The sequence below is a fragment of the Pelophylax lessonae genome (genome assembly GCF_965119305.1).
Source record: "Pelophylax lessonae genome assembly, chromosome: 8".
Lineage (NCBI taxonomy): Eukaryota > Metazoa > Chordata > Amphibia > Anura > Ranidae > Pelophylax > Pelophylax lessonae.
In genome coordinates, this window is record NC_138775.1 from 138,066,104 (window position 1) to 138,079,652 (window position 13,549).

A 13,549-nucleotide genomic window follows, 5' to 3' on the forward strand; every position below is an offset into this window, starting at 1 on the left:
CACCGGATGAATTCTAAGAGAATCAGGTAAGTGTAATTCATATGAGACCTCGTTGAGTTTCCTCTTGACCGGAAAGGGTCCAATAAACTTGGGTGCCAATTTCTTTGAGGGACAGGCTAGGCGGAGGTTGCATGTAGATAGCCATACTTGGTCACCTGGTTGAAGGATTAGTTCCCCTCTCCTCTTCCTGTCAAAAAATTTTTTAGAGGCTGCTTGTGCCCTTATTATAGCATCCTGCAGCAGTTTACAATTGCGGTTGAGGAAACTAATGATATCCTGTACTGCTGGAACTGTGGGTTCAGCGGGAACGTCCGGTAAGAAGGATGGATGGAAACCGTAGTTTGCGAAGAACGGAGCTTGCCCTGTAGCAGAATGTTTAGCATTGTTGTATGCAAACTCTGCCAATGGTAGTAGGGCCACCCAGTCATCCTGGACAAATGTGGTGAAACAACGGATATACTGTTCCAACGTCTGGTTTGTCCTTTCGGTTTGTCCATTAGTCTGAGGATGGTAGGCGGAAGACAAGGACAGCTCAATCTTCAACGCGTCGCACAAGGCTTTCCAGAAGCGGGAGGTAAACTGGACCCCTCTATCTGAAACAATATTTGCAGGAACCCCATGAAGCCTAACGATCTCTTTAATAAAAACTTCTGCGGTCTCCTTGGCTGTGGGCGTATTCCTGAGTGGCAAGAAATGGGCCATCTTAGATAGACGATCAACGACCACAAAAATGGCGGAACAGCCCTCTGAGGGGGGAAGCTCCACTATGAAGTCCATGGCGACCATCTTCCAAGGCCTGTCAGGGACTGGTAGTGGCCTGAGCAGGCCCCACGCCTTGTTTCTTACAGACTTGCTACGGGTACAGACGGTACAAGACTTCACGTACTCCCTGCAACTCTGTTCCAGATCTGGCCACCAAAATGTTCGTTTTAATAGATCCAGGGTCTTAGGAGTACCAAAATGGCCCGCCAGAGGGTGGTCATGGCATAACCCTAAAACCGTCACTCGGACCTCTTCAGGGACAAAGATCTTGTCTTCAAGCCATAATAACCCATCTCTGGGTACCAGGGACACCTCAGGGAGACCGAGATTCTTTGCAGAAGCTTGCTTTATTTGGGCCATCAGGTTGGTCTGTAATAACAAAAAATTACCTGCGGACAGGATGGTGTCGGGTACTGGCACTTCCTTTGGATCATCAAACATGCGGGAGAGCGCATCTGGCTTGACATTTTTAGATCCCGGCCGGTAGGTAATATGGAAGGAAAATCTTGAGAAAAACAATGCCCAACGTGCCTGACGTGGCCTCAGCCGTTTAGCAGCTCTTAAATACTCAAGATTCTTGTGATCTGTGAAGATGAGGATAGGATGCGTTGCCCCTTCCAACAAGTACCTCCACTCCTCAAGGGCAGCCTTAATGGCCAGAAGTTCCCGATCGCCAACGTCCTAGTTCCTTTCTGCTGGGGAAAGTTTACGAGAGAAGAAGGCTATAGGATGTATGAGATCTTTAGTACCCTGCCTTTGCGAAATAACTGCCCCCACGGCCACTTCTGATGCATCAACTTCGAGAAGGTAAGGAACGGCAGGATTCGGGTGACTCAGGATGGGAGCAGTTGTAAAGAGCCTTTTCAAGGTTAGAAAGTCAGTCTGGGCTTCAGGAGGCCAATTGAACCGGGTATTCTGCTTCGTGAGCTGTGTAATGGGGGAAATGATGTCAGAGAATCCCTTAATAAATCTCCTGTAAAAGTTGGCAAAACCTACGAAGCGCTGGACCCCCTTCTTGTCTGACGGGGGTGGCCAGTCTAAGATGGCTGAGACCTTTTGGGGATCCATCTTAATTCCTTCAGTGGAAATTATGAGACCTAGGAACTGAATACTCTGGCGTTCAAATTCGCACTTCTCAGGCTTGGCATATAATCCGTGTTGGCAGAGTCTGCCGAGGACATTTTTGACATGTCCCCGATGTTGATCCAGGGATGCAGAGAAAATCAAGATATCATCCAGGTAGACAATAACAAAGATATCTAACCAGTCTCTGAAAATATCATTTACAAAATGTTGAAAGGTTGCTGGGGCGTTGCACAGGCCAAAGGGCATCACCAGATATTCAAAATGCCCAAACCTGGTGCGAAACGCTGTTTTCCACTCATCCCCCTCACGAATACGGACCAAATTATAGGCCCCACGTAAGTCTAACTTAGTGAAAATGGAGGCTGACCTCAGTCTTTGGAAAAGTTCTGGTACCAGGGGAAGAGGGTAACGGTTCTTGACCGTGATCTTATTTAGTTCCCGGTAGTCCACACAGGGGCGGAGAGAGTGGTCCTTTTTTTCCACGAAGAAGATTCCTGCCCCTGCTGGGGATGTCGATGGACGAATGAACCCCTTCTTTAGATTTTCATCCACGTATTCTTTCAGAGCCTCCAATTCCCGTTCTGACAAAGGGAAGATACGACCGAATGGAATCCCGGCCCCAGGAAGTAACTCGATCGGGCAGTCGTATGTGCGATGAGGAGGAAGGGTCTCGGCCCCCCGTTTACTAAAAACGTCAAGGTAGCCATGATAAGGCTTAGGCACGGCAGAAAGCAGATCTGTGTCAGAGTCCAAACAGAGCAGGGTACTGGCAGGGCTGAGAGAGACCGGTAAACAGGAGTTTATGCAGTAATCAGACTGAAATTTGATCGTTCTTGTCATCCAATCGATCTGCGGGTTGTGGGCCTGCAGCCATGGCAATCCCAGGATAACCGGAAATAAAGGGGAAGCAATAGCATCCAGGCTTAGTAGCTCTTTGTGACCTGAAGAAGTGACCATAGGAAGAGGAGGGGTCTCCTGAGTCACAGGTCCAGACTTAATATGAGACCCATCTGCAAGAAAAATGGAAAGTCCTTGAGTCTTGGTTTGAAGAGGGATGTGTTGTTGGATGGCGAACGTGAGATCGATGAAACAGCTGCATGCTCCAGAATCAATAATTGCGGTGACTGGTATTGTACCTCCCGGGAGTTGAAACGAAACAGGGAGCGCTAAGTGAGTAGCACTGGCAGCGGATGCTGGATAACTTGAAGGAGAGATGGAGAGAAACTTACGTAACTTTGCTGGGCAAGAACGTATGTAATGGCCGGCTTCACCACAGTATAGGCAGAGGTTATTCTTTTGCCGGCGGTGTCGTTCTTCAGCGGTTAGGGTAGACCGCATAATGCCAAGCTGCATGGGTTCTGGGGCATCTGGTGTAAAGTTAGCAGGAGCCAGGTTGGCCGGAATGGGCCTGGTGGAGGTGACATGAGCCGGAGTTGCGAACCGCGGCATCATCCAGAATGGGCGTGGGTGCTGGGCAGACCTTTCCGCACGGCGCTCACGAAGCCGGCGATCTATCTGGATAGCCAATGAAATCAATGCCTCTAGGGAGTCTGGAACGCCAACTCGGGCTAGCTCGTCCTTCAGACCCTCAGATAGGCCTGAGCGGAACTGGTGACGTAGTGCTGCGTCGTTCCACTCGGTATCAGTACTCCACCGTCTAAAATCCGTGACGTACTCCTCTACTGCTCTGCGGCCTTGCTGGAGTGCATGAAGAGCAGCTTCCGCTGTGGAAGTGCGCTGTGGATCATCGTATAATTGAGCCATGGCACTAAAAAAAGAAGACAAGGAGTCTATGTGTGGGCTGCGCTTTTCAAGAAGTCGGTGTGCCCAGGACTGGGGTTCATCCAAGAGTAGGGAGATGACAAATCCAACCTTGGTGGCTTCCAAGGAGAAAGTCCGGGGCTGCAGTGAGAAATAAAGTTCGCATGCGATACGGAACGTCCTAAATTTGCCCCGATCGCCTGAAAATCGCTCCGGTGTAGGAACCCTGGGTTCAGGTGGTAGCATCACCACTGTGGGTCCTGAGACCGAACCTGTTGGTGTCGTGGAAGTTGGGGGTACCAAAGAAACAGGAGGGTTCCCTGGGTTAGTCACAGAGTGCAACCGTTCCTCCAAGTGCACATAGCTGTCCTGGAGCGACTTGACTGTTTGCGACAATGCTGCCAAGTGTTGGCAGATCTCGTCCAGAGGAGAAGCCCCTCTTGCAGGCTCCGACATGGCTGTCTTGTACTGTAATGGTGCTGGTGGCTGAGCCTGACGTGCAGAGGTAGCCTCGTGGGATCTGGTACAACAGGAACACGGACGGGTCACACTGGTGGTAGACACGGGCTAGTCTGAGGTGCGGAGTCTAAGTGCTAGCTGGTTTTCACTAGAGCCCCTGATGGTGGGGATAGACTGCGCTGCAAGCTAACACCAGGTCGCGGTCCCCAGGGTTGCCCCACCAGGAGGTGAACACGTCCAGAATCGGAAGCAGATAAGCCGACAAGGATAAGGCAGGAGAGTGGTCACAGGAACGAGCCAAGGTCAGGGCGGGCAGCAAGCAGACGAAGTAGTGGACAAGCCGGGAGGTCGATCAGGAAGTCAACAGGAAACAGCAGGTTCAGAATCAGGAAGTACAGGTAAAGCTGCAGACAAGACAGCAATGGCTCAGTGCTGCTGTGGTGTTTAAATAGGCCAGCCTTTTGCCAATTAGTGCAATTACTTTGCACTAAGTTAACTCTTAACTGGCAGATTCATGACAGCACTTCAGTGTACACAGGGAGTGTTCCTAACACAGGCCATTAAAGCCAGCGACTGTGAAGCAGGATGGAAGATCGGACCTTGAGAAAGGAGATCTTCCCGCAGAGGCAGACGCCACGGAGGCGCCACTGCCAGGTGAACAACGTCGGCGTACCAGGACCGGCGAGGCCAGTCCGACGCCACCAGAATCACCATGTGCGGTTCCGAGACCAATCTGCGAAGGAACCGGGATAGTAATTGAATTGGAGGAAAGGCGTACATCAGACGATACTGGTGCCAAGGGGCCACCAACGCATCCGAGGCGTCCGCCAACGGATCGCGCGTTCTTGCCACGAACCTTCCCACCTTTCGATTTAGCCGGGATGCGAACAGATCCACGTCTGGGGATCCCCACTTCGCACACAGCATCTGAAAGACCTCCGGGTGCAGGGACCATTCCCCCTGGTCCAGGGTCTGGCGGCTCAGATAGTCTGCCTGCCAATTTTCCACACCCGGAATGTGAACTGCCGAGATCGCCGGGACATGAGTCTCGGCCCAAGACAGAATATCGGTCACCTCCCGGGCTGCTCGAGCACTCCTGGTGGCCCCCTGGTGGTTGATGTAAGCCACCGCGGTAGCATTGTCCATCTGTACGCGAACAGGCAGGCCCTGGAGATGGTCCGACCACTGGAAGAGAGAGTTTTATTGCTCGTAGTTCCAGCACATTTATCGGGAGGGAGGATTCCTCCTCCGACCAAGTGCCCTGGGCAGACAGGTTGCCCAGGACTCCGCCCCAGCCGACAGGCTGGCGTCCGTGGTAACCACTGTCCACACCAACGGGCGGAAGGACTTGCCTTCCGCCACCGACGGGGACTGGATCCACCACAGAAGAGCCAATCTGGTCTGGCGACTCATGGAGACATCCAGATCCAAGGACTGAGGAAGTCTGTCCCACCTGGCCAGGATCTCCGTCTGGAGAGCCCGCGTGTGGAACTGGGCAAAGAGAATCGCTTTAAAGGCCGACACCATCAACCCCAGGCCCCGCATGCAGGTCCTGAGTGACGAGGACGGATTGTCCCTGAGGGACCCGATTTCGTCCCGCAAAGTCCGGAGCTTGCCCTCCGGCAAGAATACCTTTGCCTGAGCAGAGTCCAGAACCATTCCCAGATAGGGATGGCGGAGCGACGGAGACAACGCTGATTTTTGAACGTTGATGGTCCACCCGAACTCCTGGAGCGTCTGTACCGTGATGGACAGATCGCGCACAAGGTCCTGACTGGCACGCGATCTCAGAAGCAGATCGTCCAGGTACCCCAGGACCGCAATGCCCTGGGCCCGCAGCAGGCCCAGGACCGGTGCCAACACCTTGGTAAACACCCTGGGTGCCGAAGCGAGACCGAACGGTAACGCCACAAACTGGTAGTGGTCCTCTGCGATAGCGAACCAAAGGTACCGCTGATGACCCTCGAAAATGGGGATGTGCAGGTACGCATCCTTCAGATCTATCGAAGCCAGGAATTCTCCTGGACTCAAGGAGGCCACTACCGAATGAAGAGACTCCATTCGAAACTTCCAAACACGCACAAAGTGGTTCAGTGCTTTCAGGTCCAGAATAGGACGCACTTTGCCCTCCTTCCTGGGCACAGTGAACAGATTCGAATAAAACCCCCGAAACCTGTCCCGATGAGGCACCGGGACAATCACCCCCTGAGCAAGCAGGTCCTGCACCGCTTGATGCAAGTCCTGCAGACGCCCCGGAAGCAGATGGAGATTGGAGGGAAAGAATCTGTCCACCGGCCTGGAAAGGAATTCGATCTTGTAACCTGATCGAACGATTTCCTGGACCCACCTGTCCGAAATCCGGAGCAGCCAAGGCTGGAGGAAACCGCGCAAACGTCCCCCCACCCCTGAAACGGGTGAGGGCGCCCCTTCAGGCAGAGGCGGATTGTCCCGCCAAGCCGGCATTGCCGGTCTTCTGCTTACCCGCCCAGGGCTTCTTCTGGTTGCCCTGGGCCTTGAAGGGCTTGCCCTTGGATTGGTTCCGAAAGGCACGAAAGGACCCCTGATTGGATCTAGGCGCAGAACCCCGCTTGCCTCGGAAAGACTTGTTCTTCGGGTTCTGGGGAATCATAGTGCTCTTGCCCCCCGTGACGCCTTTTACCAGGGTATCCAAGGCCTCGCCAAAAAGGCGAGAGCCAGCATAGGGAAAATCAGCAACTGTTTTCCGCGAGGACTGGCCGGCCGACCAGCTCTTCAGCCATATCAGTCGCCGGTTAAGTACCGCGACACTCGAGAGGCGAGCCACCAAGGGGGCCTCATTTAAGGCTGCATCACACAAATACATGACTCCTTGGTGGATCTGGTCCACCATTTCCAGTCGGGCAGGCGGCACGTCATCAGACACAAGGTTGCTTCTGAGCATCTTAATCCAATCCGCCACCGCCTGAGCCACCATAACGGACGCGAAGATGGGTTTGAGCAGCGAACCCGCCACCGTATAGGAATGGCGGGCTAGAGACTCCAACCGCCGGTCCGTGGGATCCCGGAAAACCGGGGTATCCTCAGTAGGAACCAAGGTAGCCTTGTTCAACACGGCCACAGTGTGATCTACCTGTGGAGGCACACACCATCGTGATTCCGTAGCCGGCGCAAAAGGATAAAGTAATTTGAACCGACTAGGCACCAGGAATGGATGTTTTAACGTGTGCCACATTTCATTAACAGTGTAATGAAATTCAGCTGGGCAGGGAAAGACCTGCACAGACTTGTGGGCCCTGTGCGTCCCAAATGAGGACACAACGCCCGGAGGACTGGGCTCATCCTCCAAATGTAAGGTATCCTTAACCGAAATAATCAACTCATCCATGGTCGCCCATTCCTCAGGTGACCCTGGGGAGGATGTATCAACACCCTCCACCTCAGCCTCCCCCTCAGACCCCGGGGGGTCCAGGGATGAGCGGGACCCTGAGAAGGGCACGCTCGCAGCAGCAGCCATATCCCCATCTGAATCAGAAGAGAGAGACAGCCTGGGCCGTTTTCTCGCAGCCCGTTCAGACATCAGCATTTCCATATTTGCCACTAAAGTCGCAACTACAGCAGCCAGATCAGGTCGCAGCGGGGCCACAGGAGAATTGGGGCCCCCCACTAAAGCTGGAGGAAACTTGCTTTCCTGAGAATCCATGGCTCAAGTTATCAAAAAACTACAGTGCAAAAAAAACAGTGTACTGTCCCCTTAAATAGCGCTGCGGAGTGCGCAGCCCACCGCTACTGTCAAAGCTATGAAGACCCCCAAAAGGAGAAAAGAAACTGAGCCAGAAGCAGTATACAGGAGAAGACAGAGAGACAAACTGCAGAGCCCGCAGAGCGTTGCTACCTGTGTCCTTGCTGCCTGAAGGGAAAGGAAATGCTGCTGGAGGGGGCCGGACTATAAGCCAGACCCCAGGGAAAATGGCTGCCCCATAGGGATGCATTGGAGGCTACGCCAAGATGGTCGCCGACATGCGGCCGAACCGATCGTTCCACCGCCCACAAAATGGCGGCGGATGGCGCCAAAATTACATGTATAATCGCCCCAGAGGAGCTATACACGTGTGCCCACAGTAAAAATGGCGGACCGCGCAAATTTTCCCCCGCAGCGGTCGCCGAACAAACACATAAGCCTGCACCCCCAAACATGCACCTAAGGTGACACAGGGACAGGGACCCCCGGCAAACATACAGATCTGCACAAGCGAACCCCGCAGGGATCGCACAGGGAGTCACACAGGCACAGACATGGGGACACACAGCAACACAGACTGCCACCCCAGACAGAGGCCCCACACAGAAAAGTACTTACCTGTACCAGATGGCGTGGGGGAGCCTCTATGCACGGATAAACCTCTGTCCTCATCTGACAGGGAGTGCCGTGAGCCAGGGACATGACGCTGCAGCATCGCAGACGAGTCCTGTGAGGTAGCCACCTCACAGCTGCATCCCTGCAGCGAACAGGGATGGGTCGTTCTTAATGCCAGGGCGAACCATAGCTGAACGCTCAATGGCGGGCTGGGGGTCCATCTGACCCTCTGTGCCCTGGAGAACCAGGGCGGCCAGTCCGAATCCCAGCACCGCATGATCCATCTTCATCCGAAGAACAAACTAACACTAAAGCTGACAAAATAAACAGCTAGTAAAGTGAGAGAAAAAAATGACATTTTCAAAGAAAATCAAAGAAAAGATTTAGGAAGGCTGAGACTGAAGCCCCAGCACAAGGTAAGCCTGACTATTCCTGACGCTAGGCAAATTAAAACTTGAGTTGGGAGTGGTGATGCAGGGGGGGTATTGACCGGATGGGACAGCCCCCGTGGGTGTGTATATGCTAATGCCTTTTGTCTTTGGACTAAGTCTATATGCCTAGCTATTCCTACGGATAGGAAGACAATACCCAACAGTGAGGACTTAGAGGAGGCGGCGACTGTCGGAGGACGTAAGAGAAACTGAATTTCTGTAAACTCTTACCGTAAAATTCATGCTTTGGAATCATAGGCATACTTGTACCAAAAATAAAACTATTTTTAAGCAATTAAAAGTACCTGCATAGACTCCGCTTCTTGTTTTCCTTGGCCCGAACTCTTCTCATTAGATCATCCAATTTCCTGGAAGCTGTATGCTGAACACCAAGGTCCTCATCCTCATCAGTGTTTACAATATCACGATAGAACAGAGAGATATTAAAACCACCAAGCTTTTCAAGGTGCAAAAGGTCCAAGAAGATTCCTGAAAATATAGACCATACAACTCAAATCTAGCACAATGACCATGTGGAGAAATGTCTACTAGGTAAATGCCATTCTAAATATAGAGAAACTTTCATTGTGGAATTCCTCATGAACTGCCAACCCCCACATAAAAATCTACAGGCTGAGTGATTTTTTTTTTTTTTTAAATGATCAAGGAACATGATCATTTTCCAGTTGCTTCTCTGTTCTGATAACCCCAAAGTTTAAGTAGCTTCTGTATGAACTGGGACCACAGTACACAGATAAGGAAAGTATGAATCCTTTTTTGCATACCTCATCTGGCTCAGTGGCCAAGTATTCAATCAGAAGTTCAGCAGAAAACAAGCTTGTTCAGGAGTGGTCCACATTGGCAGCCTCCATGTGGTCCACATTGGCAGCCTCCATGTTTATGACAATTGTCCTTTAAAAACGAAGTGAGTGTGGCAACTACATTCACACTCTAGAACAAAAGTTTAACTAAGATTACAAGCAAAGCATACTGCATGATACGCTAAAACATTCCAGAGCACAATCAAACTATTTTTTTTTTTTTAATATGTGGCAACTTATCACAGATATAGCCAAACAGAGAATGTTTATAGAACGGGATTTTGGACACTTGAAAGATTATTTCCCCTTATTTTTTAGGTTAAAGTGGAGTTCCGGCCTATTTTGCAACTTTAGTGATTCCTGGAGTGCTCGCTATGCTGATCAACAATTGGGCATTTTCAATTTTTTTCGGGGGTCCCTTAACTTATTTTCAGGGCATTTTTGATTGTACTTCCTCCTTCTCCCCCCTCATGGCCACCAACATCACTACCGCCTTTGCATTGCATCCTGGGAGCTGTTTGTCATCACTCCCAGGAGGCTGGAGTCAGGAAGAACTCCCAGAACACTCCCTGGAATCAGGAAGAAGGACACAGCAGATTACACTGTGGCTTCAGATTCCCACATCCAAGATGGCCACGCTCAGACAGCATTTTTAAAGTAAGATTTTGACTTTAATCCAATACTGTACACCTTGTAAGTATGAGAATAGCGGTTCTGTAAAGGGCGATGGATTAGGATTATAGGGGTATTTTTAGTTAAAAAAGGTATTTGAGGCCGGAACTCCGCTTTAAGCAGTATTGCACTTGTAGAGACTCTCTCCTTTGCCTTGACCTCCAATTTCTACCTGTGGAACATTTGTGGACCAAGCCCTTGAGCAATACTGTACCGAGATTTTATCCTTATGAAAGTGATATATTGGCTGGATTTTATCAACAAGCACTGTGACCTTTTTCCTAAATAGTCAATAATAGAGGGCAAGCTTCTTACCAGTTATCTATTATGGCGGAGTTCATTCAGTTCAGTTATTTACTTCAATTTCTGAACCGTAACCGTAATAAGGAGTCCTCTATACTTTTCAACAGCCCCATCTAATAGTGGCCATACACCCTTTAGTTAATTATTCCTATCAGAAGAAATTAATCTATAGGTCGACAACCAAGCTGATTGATATGCTACATACAGAAAAGTGGATTTCGATCAATAGGTGTATAATGGATTCATTGATGCCCCATATACCATTTCCCGGGCTCCTATCCACATAACCACAGGATCTGCTATCCTATGCACTAACCAGAGTAACAGACCCAATGACCCCAGGAAAATGGAAAAGGCATTCCATCTAGGTGGATTTTCTTGGTCAGACATATGACTTTTCTGGTAAGAGGCTGACCTGCTCCTTCCTGATTGGAGAGGAATATTTGGGGCTTTTTCTCACCTTCCCTGGGCTATACTAGATCTTTGGATCTGATAATACACACGCCCTTGTATTATCCCATCTGGTAAGGGGCTCATTCATTCACGGTGGAGGTCTTCGCTGCACCTATCTATTGTGTTGAGTTTTTCACCTTGGAGGCATATCACTTGCATGTTGGATTCATATGGACTTTCATATTTATTTATGGACTTAATTTTTGAATTCACCATTGTACCCAATCTTTTTATTGTTCACTCTTTGTTCACTTATTGCTGAAGCACATCTCATCTACTGTAGATGGAAAAGCTGCGCTACACAATTGATACACTGAAAAATCAATCAGCAATAGTTCAAATGCTCAGAGATCATAATAAAAAAGTCCAGGCAAATAGCACAGATTAAACATATGCATTCAATAGGACAGTCCAAGAATAAGGATTCCAAAGTGCAGATGAAGAGATGGTAAATCCGCCACCAAGGGTCACATGGGGAAGACGTTAGTTGTAACGAAACGTACGTAGGGAAGGCGTGCTGACGTCACTACTCTGCATCCGGAAGCGCTTTTCATCTGATCAATTGTGAGTGTATTTTCGTTGTTCATCTATTAAATTGCATTAGACCATCTGCACTATTGTGGCCCCCTTTTTTTTCCTCTACATATTTATGGCCAATCAATAATTTGGACGAGGTGGCTGGTGCTTTCTCTTGCTGGATGTGGTGGTTCCCTGTATACAACAGGACTCGGTCAGGAGAGGTGGCCCCTTTTGCAGCTGGCTATTCTGAGAGTATACAATGCTGGTAACCCTTTCCCATCTGGAAAGCGCATAGCATGCTTCACTGTGGCTGTTAGAAGTGACCCTTGGTGGCGGATTTACCATCTCTTCATCTGCACTTTGGAATCCTTATTCTTGGACTGTCCTATTGAATGCATATGTTTAATCTGTGCTATTTGCCTGGACTTTTTTATTATGATCTCTGAGCATTTGAACTATTGCTGATTGATTTTTCAGTGTATCAATTGTGTAGCACAGCTTTTCCATCTACAAATTTATCTATAGTGATTCCCACTACAGCTGCAGCTTTTCATTTGTTTAGCTTAGCGCAGTTATTTACTTTTTTGATTTGTTTTGATGCGGAGGGAGTTTTCCTACAATTCATATTTCACTTGTTTATTTTATCATCAATTTTTATCATTGATATATCACTATATGATTAGATATTAGTTAATAGATTAGCGCACCTGATACACACCATTCATTCTGCATTTATTTTCTAAGGTTGCAGCTTTTCTATTTATTTTCCAGCGCACTTTTTTTTTTACACATCACAGCAGAGAATAAAACAAATGAAAAACCCATCCCTGCTACTCACAGAACACATATAATGCCACCCAGGCCATCCCCTTACATTTTTAATGCATTTGGGGATTACGGTCTTAGTGCTCCTTGCTATGGTTTACTAGAGCACTTGGAATTTATTGTAAAAACAACCTTCTTTGTATACTTTTCACCAACAGTGCACAATTGCATCTCTTCTATGCATGGCCGTACTAAATATATCTACCATGTTTCTGCTTTTAGTCACGCTTTCACGTCTACTTTTTATACTTGTGCCTTCCTCCTGACGTAGGTTTATATATTTTATCTTAGTCCAACCTTTATCCTGTGTATATCTCCAGATTCCCTATGTTCCCCCATAGGCCGGTAAGGGGAGGGGCCCTGAGGCCCAGTTTTGGCATATATAGCTATCTATCCACACAGTACTCAGCATAAATGAGTACATCCCTTTTGAAAAGTAGGATTTGAATCAATATCTCAATGAACACAAGAACAATATCCAAAATTTTGATAAAACTGAATTTAGAGAACATTTGTTTACCTCATGACATGAACGTAAGATTATTAACCACTTAAGCCCCGGAAGATTTTACCCCCTTCCTGACCAGGGTTTTTTTTGCGTTTACTGCGTGACTAACGGACAATTGCGCGGTCGTGCGACGCTGTACCTAAACTAATTTCACGTCCTTTTTTCCCACAAACAGAGCTTTCTTTTGGTGGTATTTGATCACCTGTGCGATTTTTTGATCATGCGCTATAAACAAAAAAAAGAGCGTAAATTTTGCAAAAATAACAGTATTTTTCACATTTTTTTTATATGAAATTCCCCCCAAAAAAATGTAAAAATCAAATTTTTTTAACATTTTCGGCCAATTTGTTTTATGCTACATATGTTTGGTAAAAAAAAAAAAATATCGCAAAAAGCGTATTTTGATTGGTTTGCGCAAAAGTTATCGCGTTTACTAACAAAGGGAAAGATTTTTGTCATTTTTGGTGGTTTTTTTTTTTAACGAGTAATGGAGGCGATCTGCGATTTTTTTTTGCGGTACTGCGACATTGTGTCGGACAGATTGGACCCTTGACTGACATTGACACTTTTGGGGTTACCAGTGACATTACTGCAGTAATCAGTGCTATACATATGC

The 13,549-nt window shown here is 48.5% G+C and overlaps 1 protein-coding gene across 1 annotated transcript in view; it reads right to left on the bottom strand.

The window, feature by feature from the left end:
• XRCC6 (X-ray repair cross complementing 6) overlaps window positions 1–13,549 on the bottom strand; it is a 234,138-nt gene that overhangs the window by 165,487 nt on the left and 55,102 nt on the right. The window contains exon 5 of the mRNA XM_082265111.1: window positions 9,138–9,321. Coding sequence (XP_082121237.1) covers window positions 9,138–9,321 — 184 coding nt within the window. The remainder of the gene's footprint in view (window positions 1–9,137; window positions 9,322–13,549) is intronic.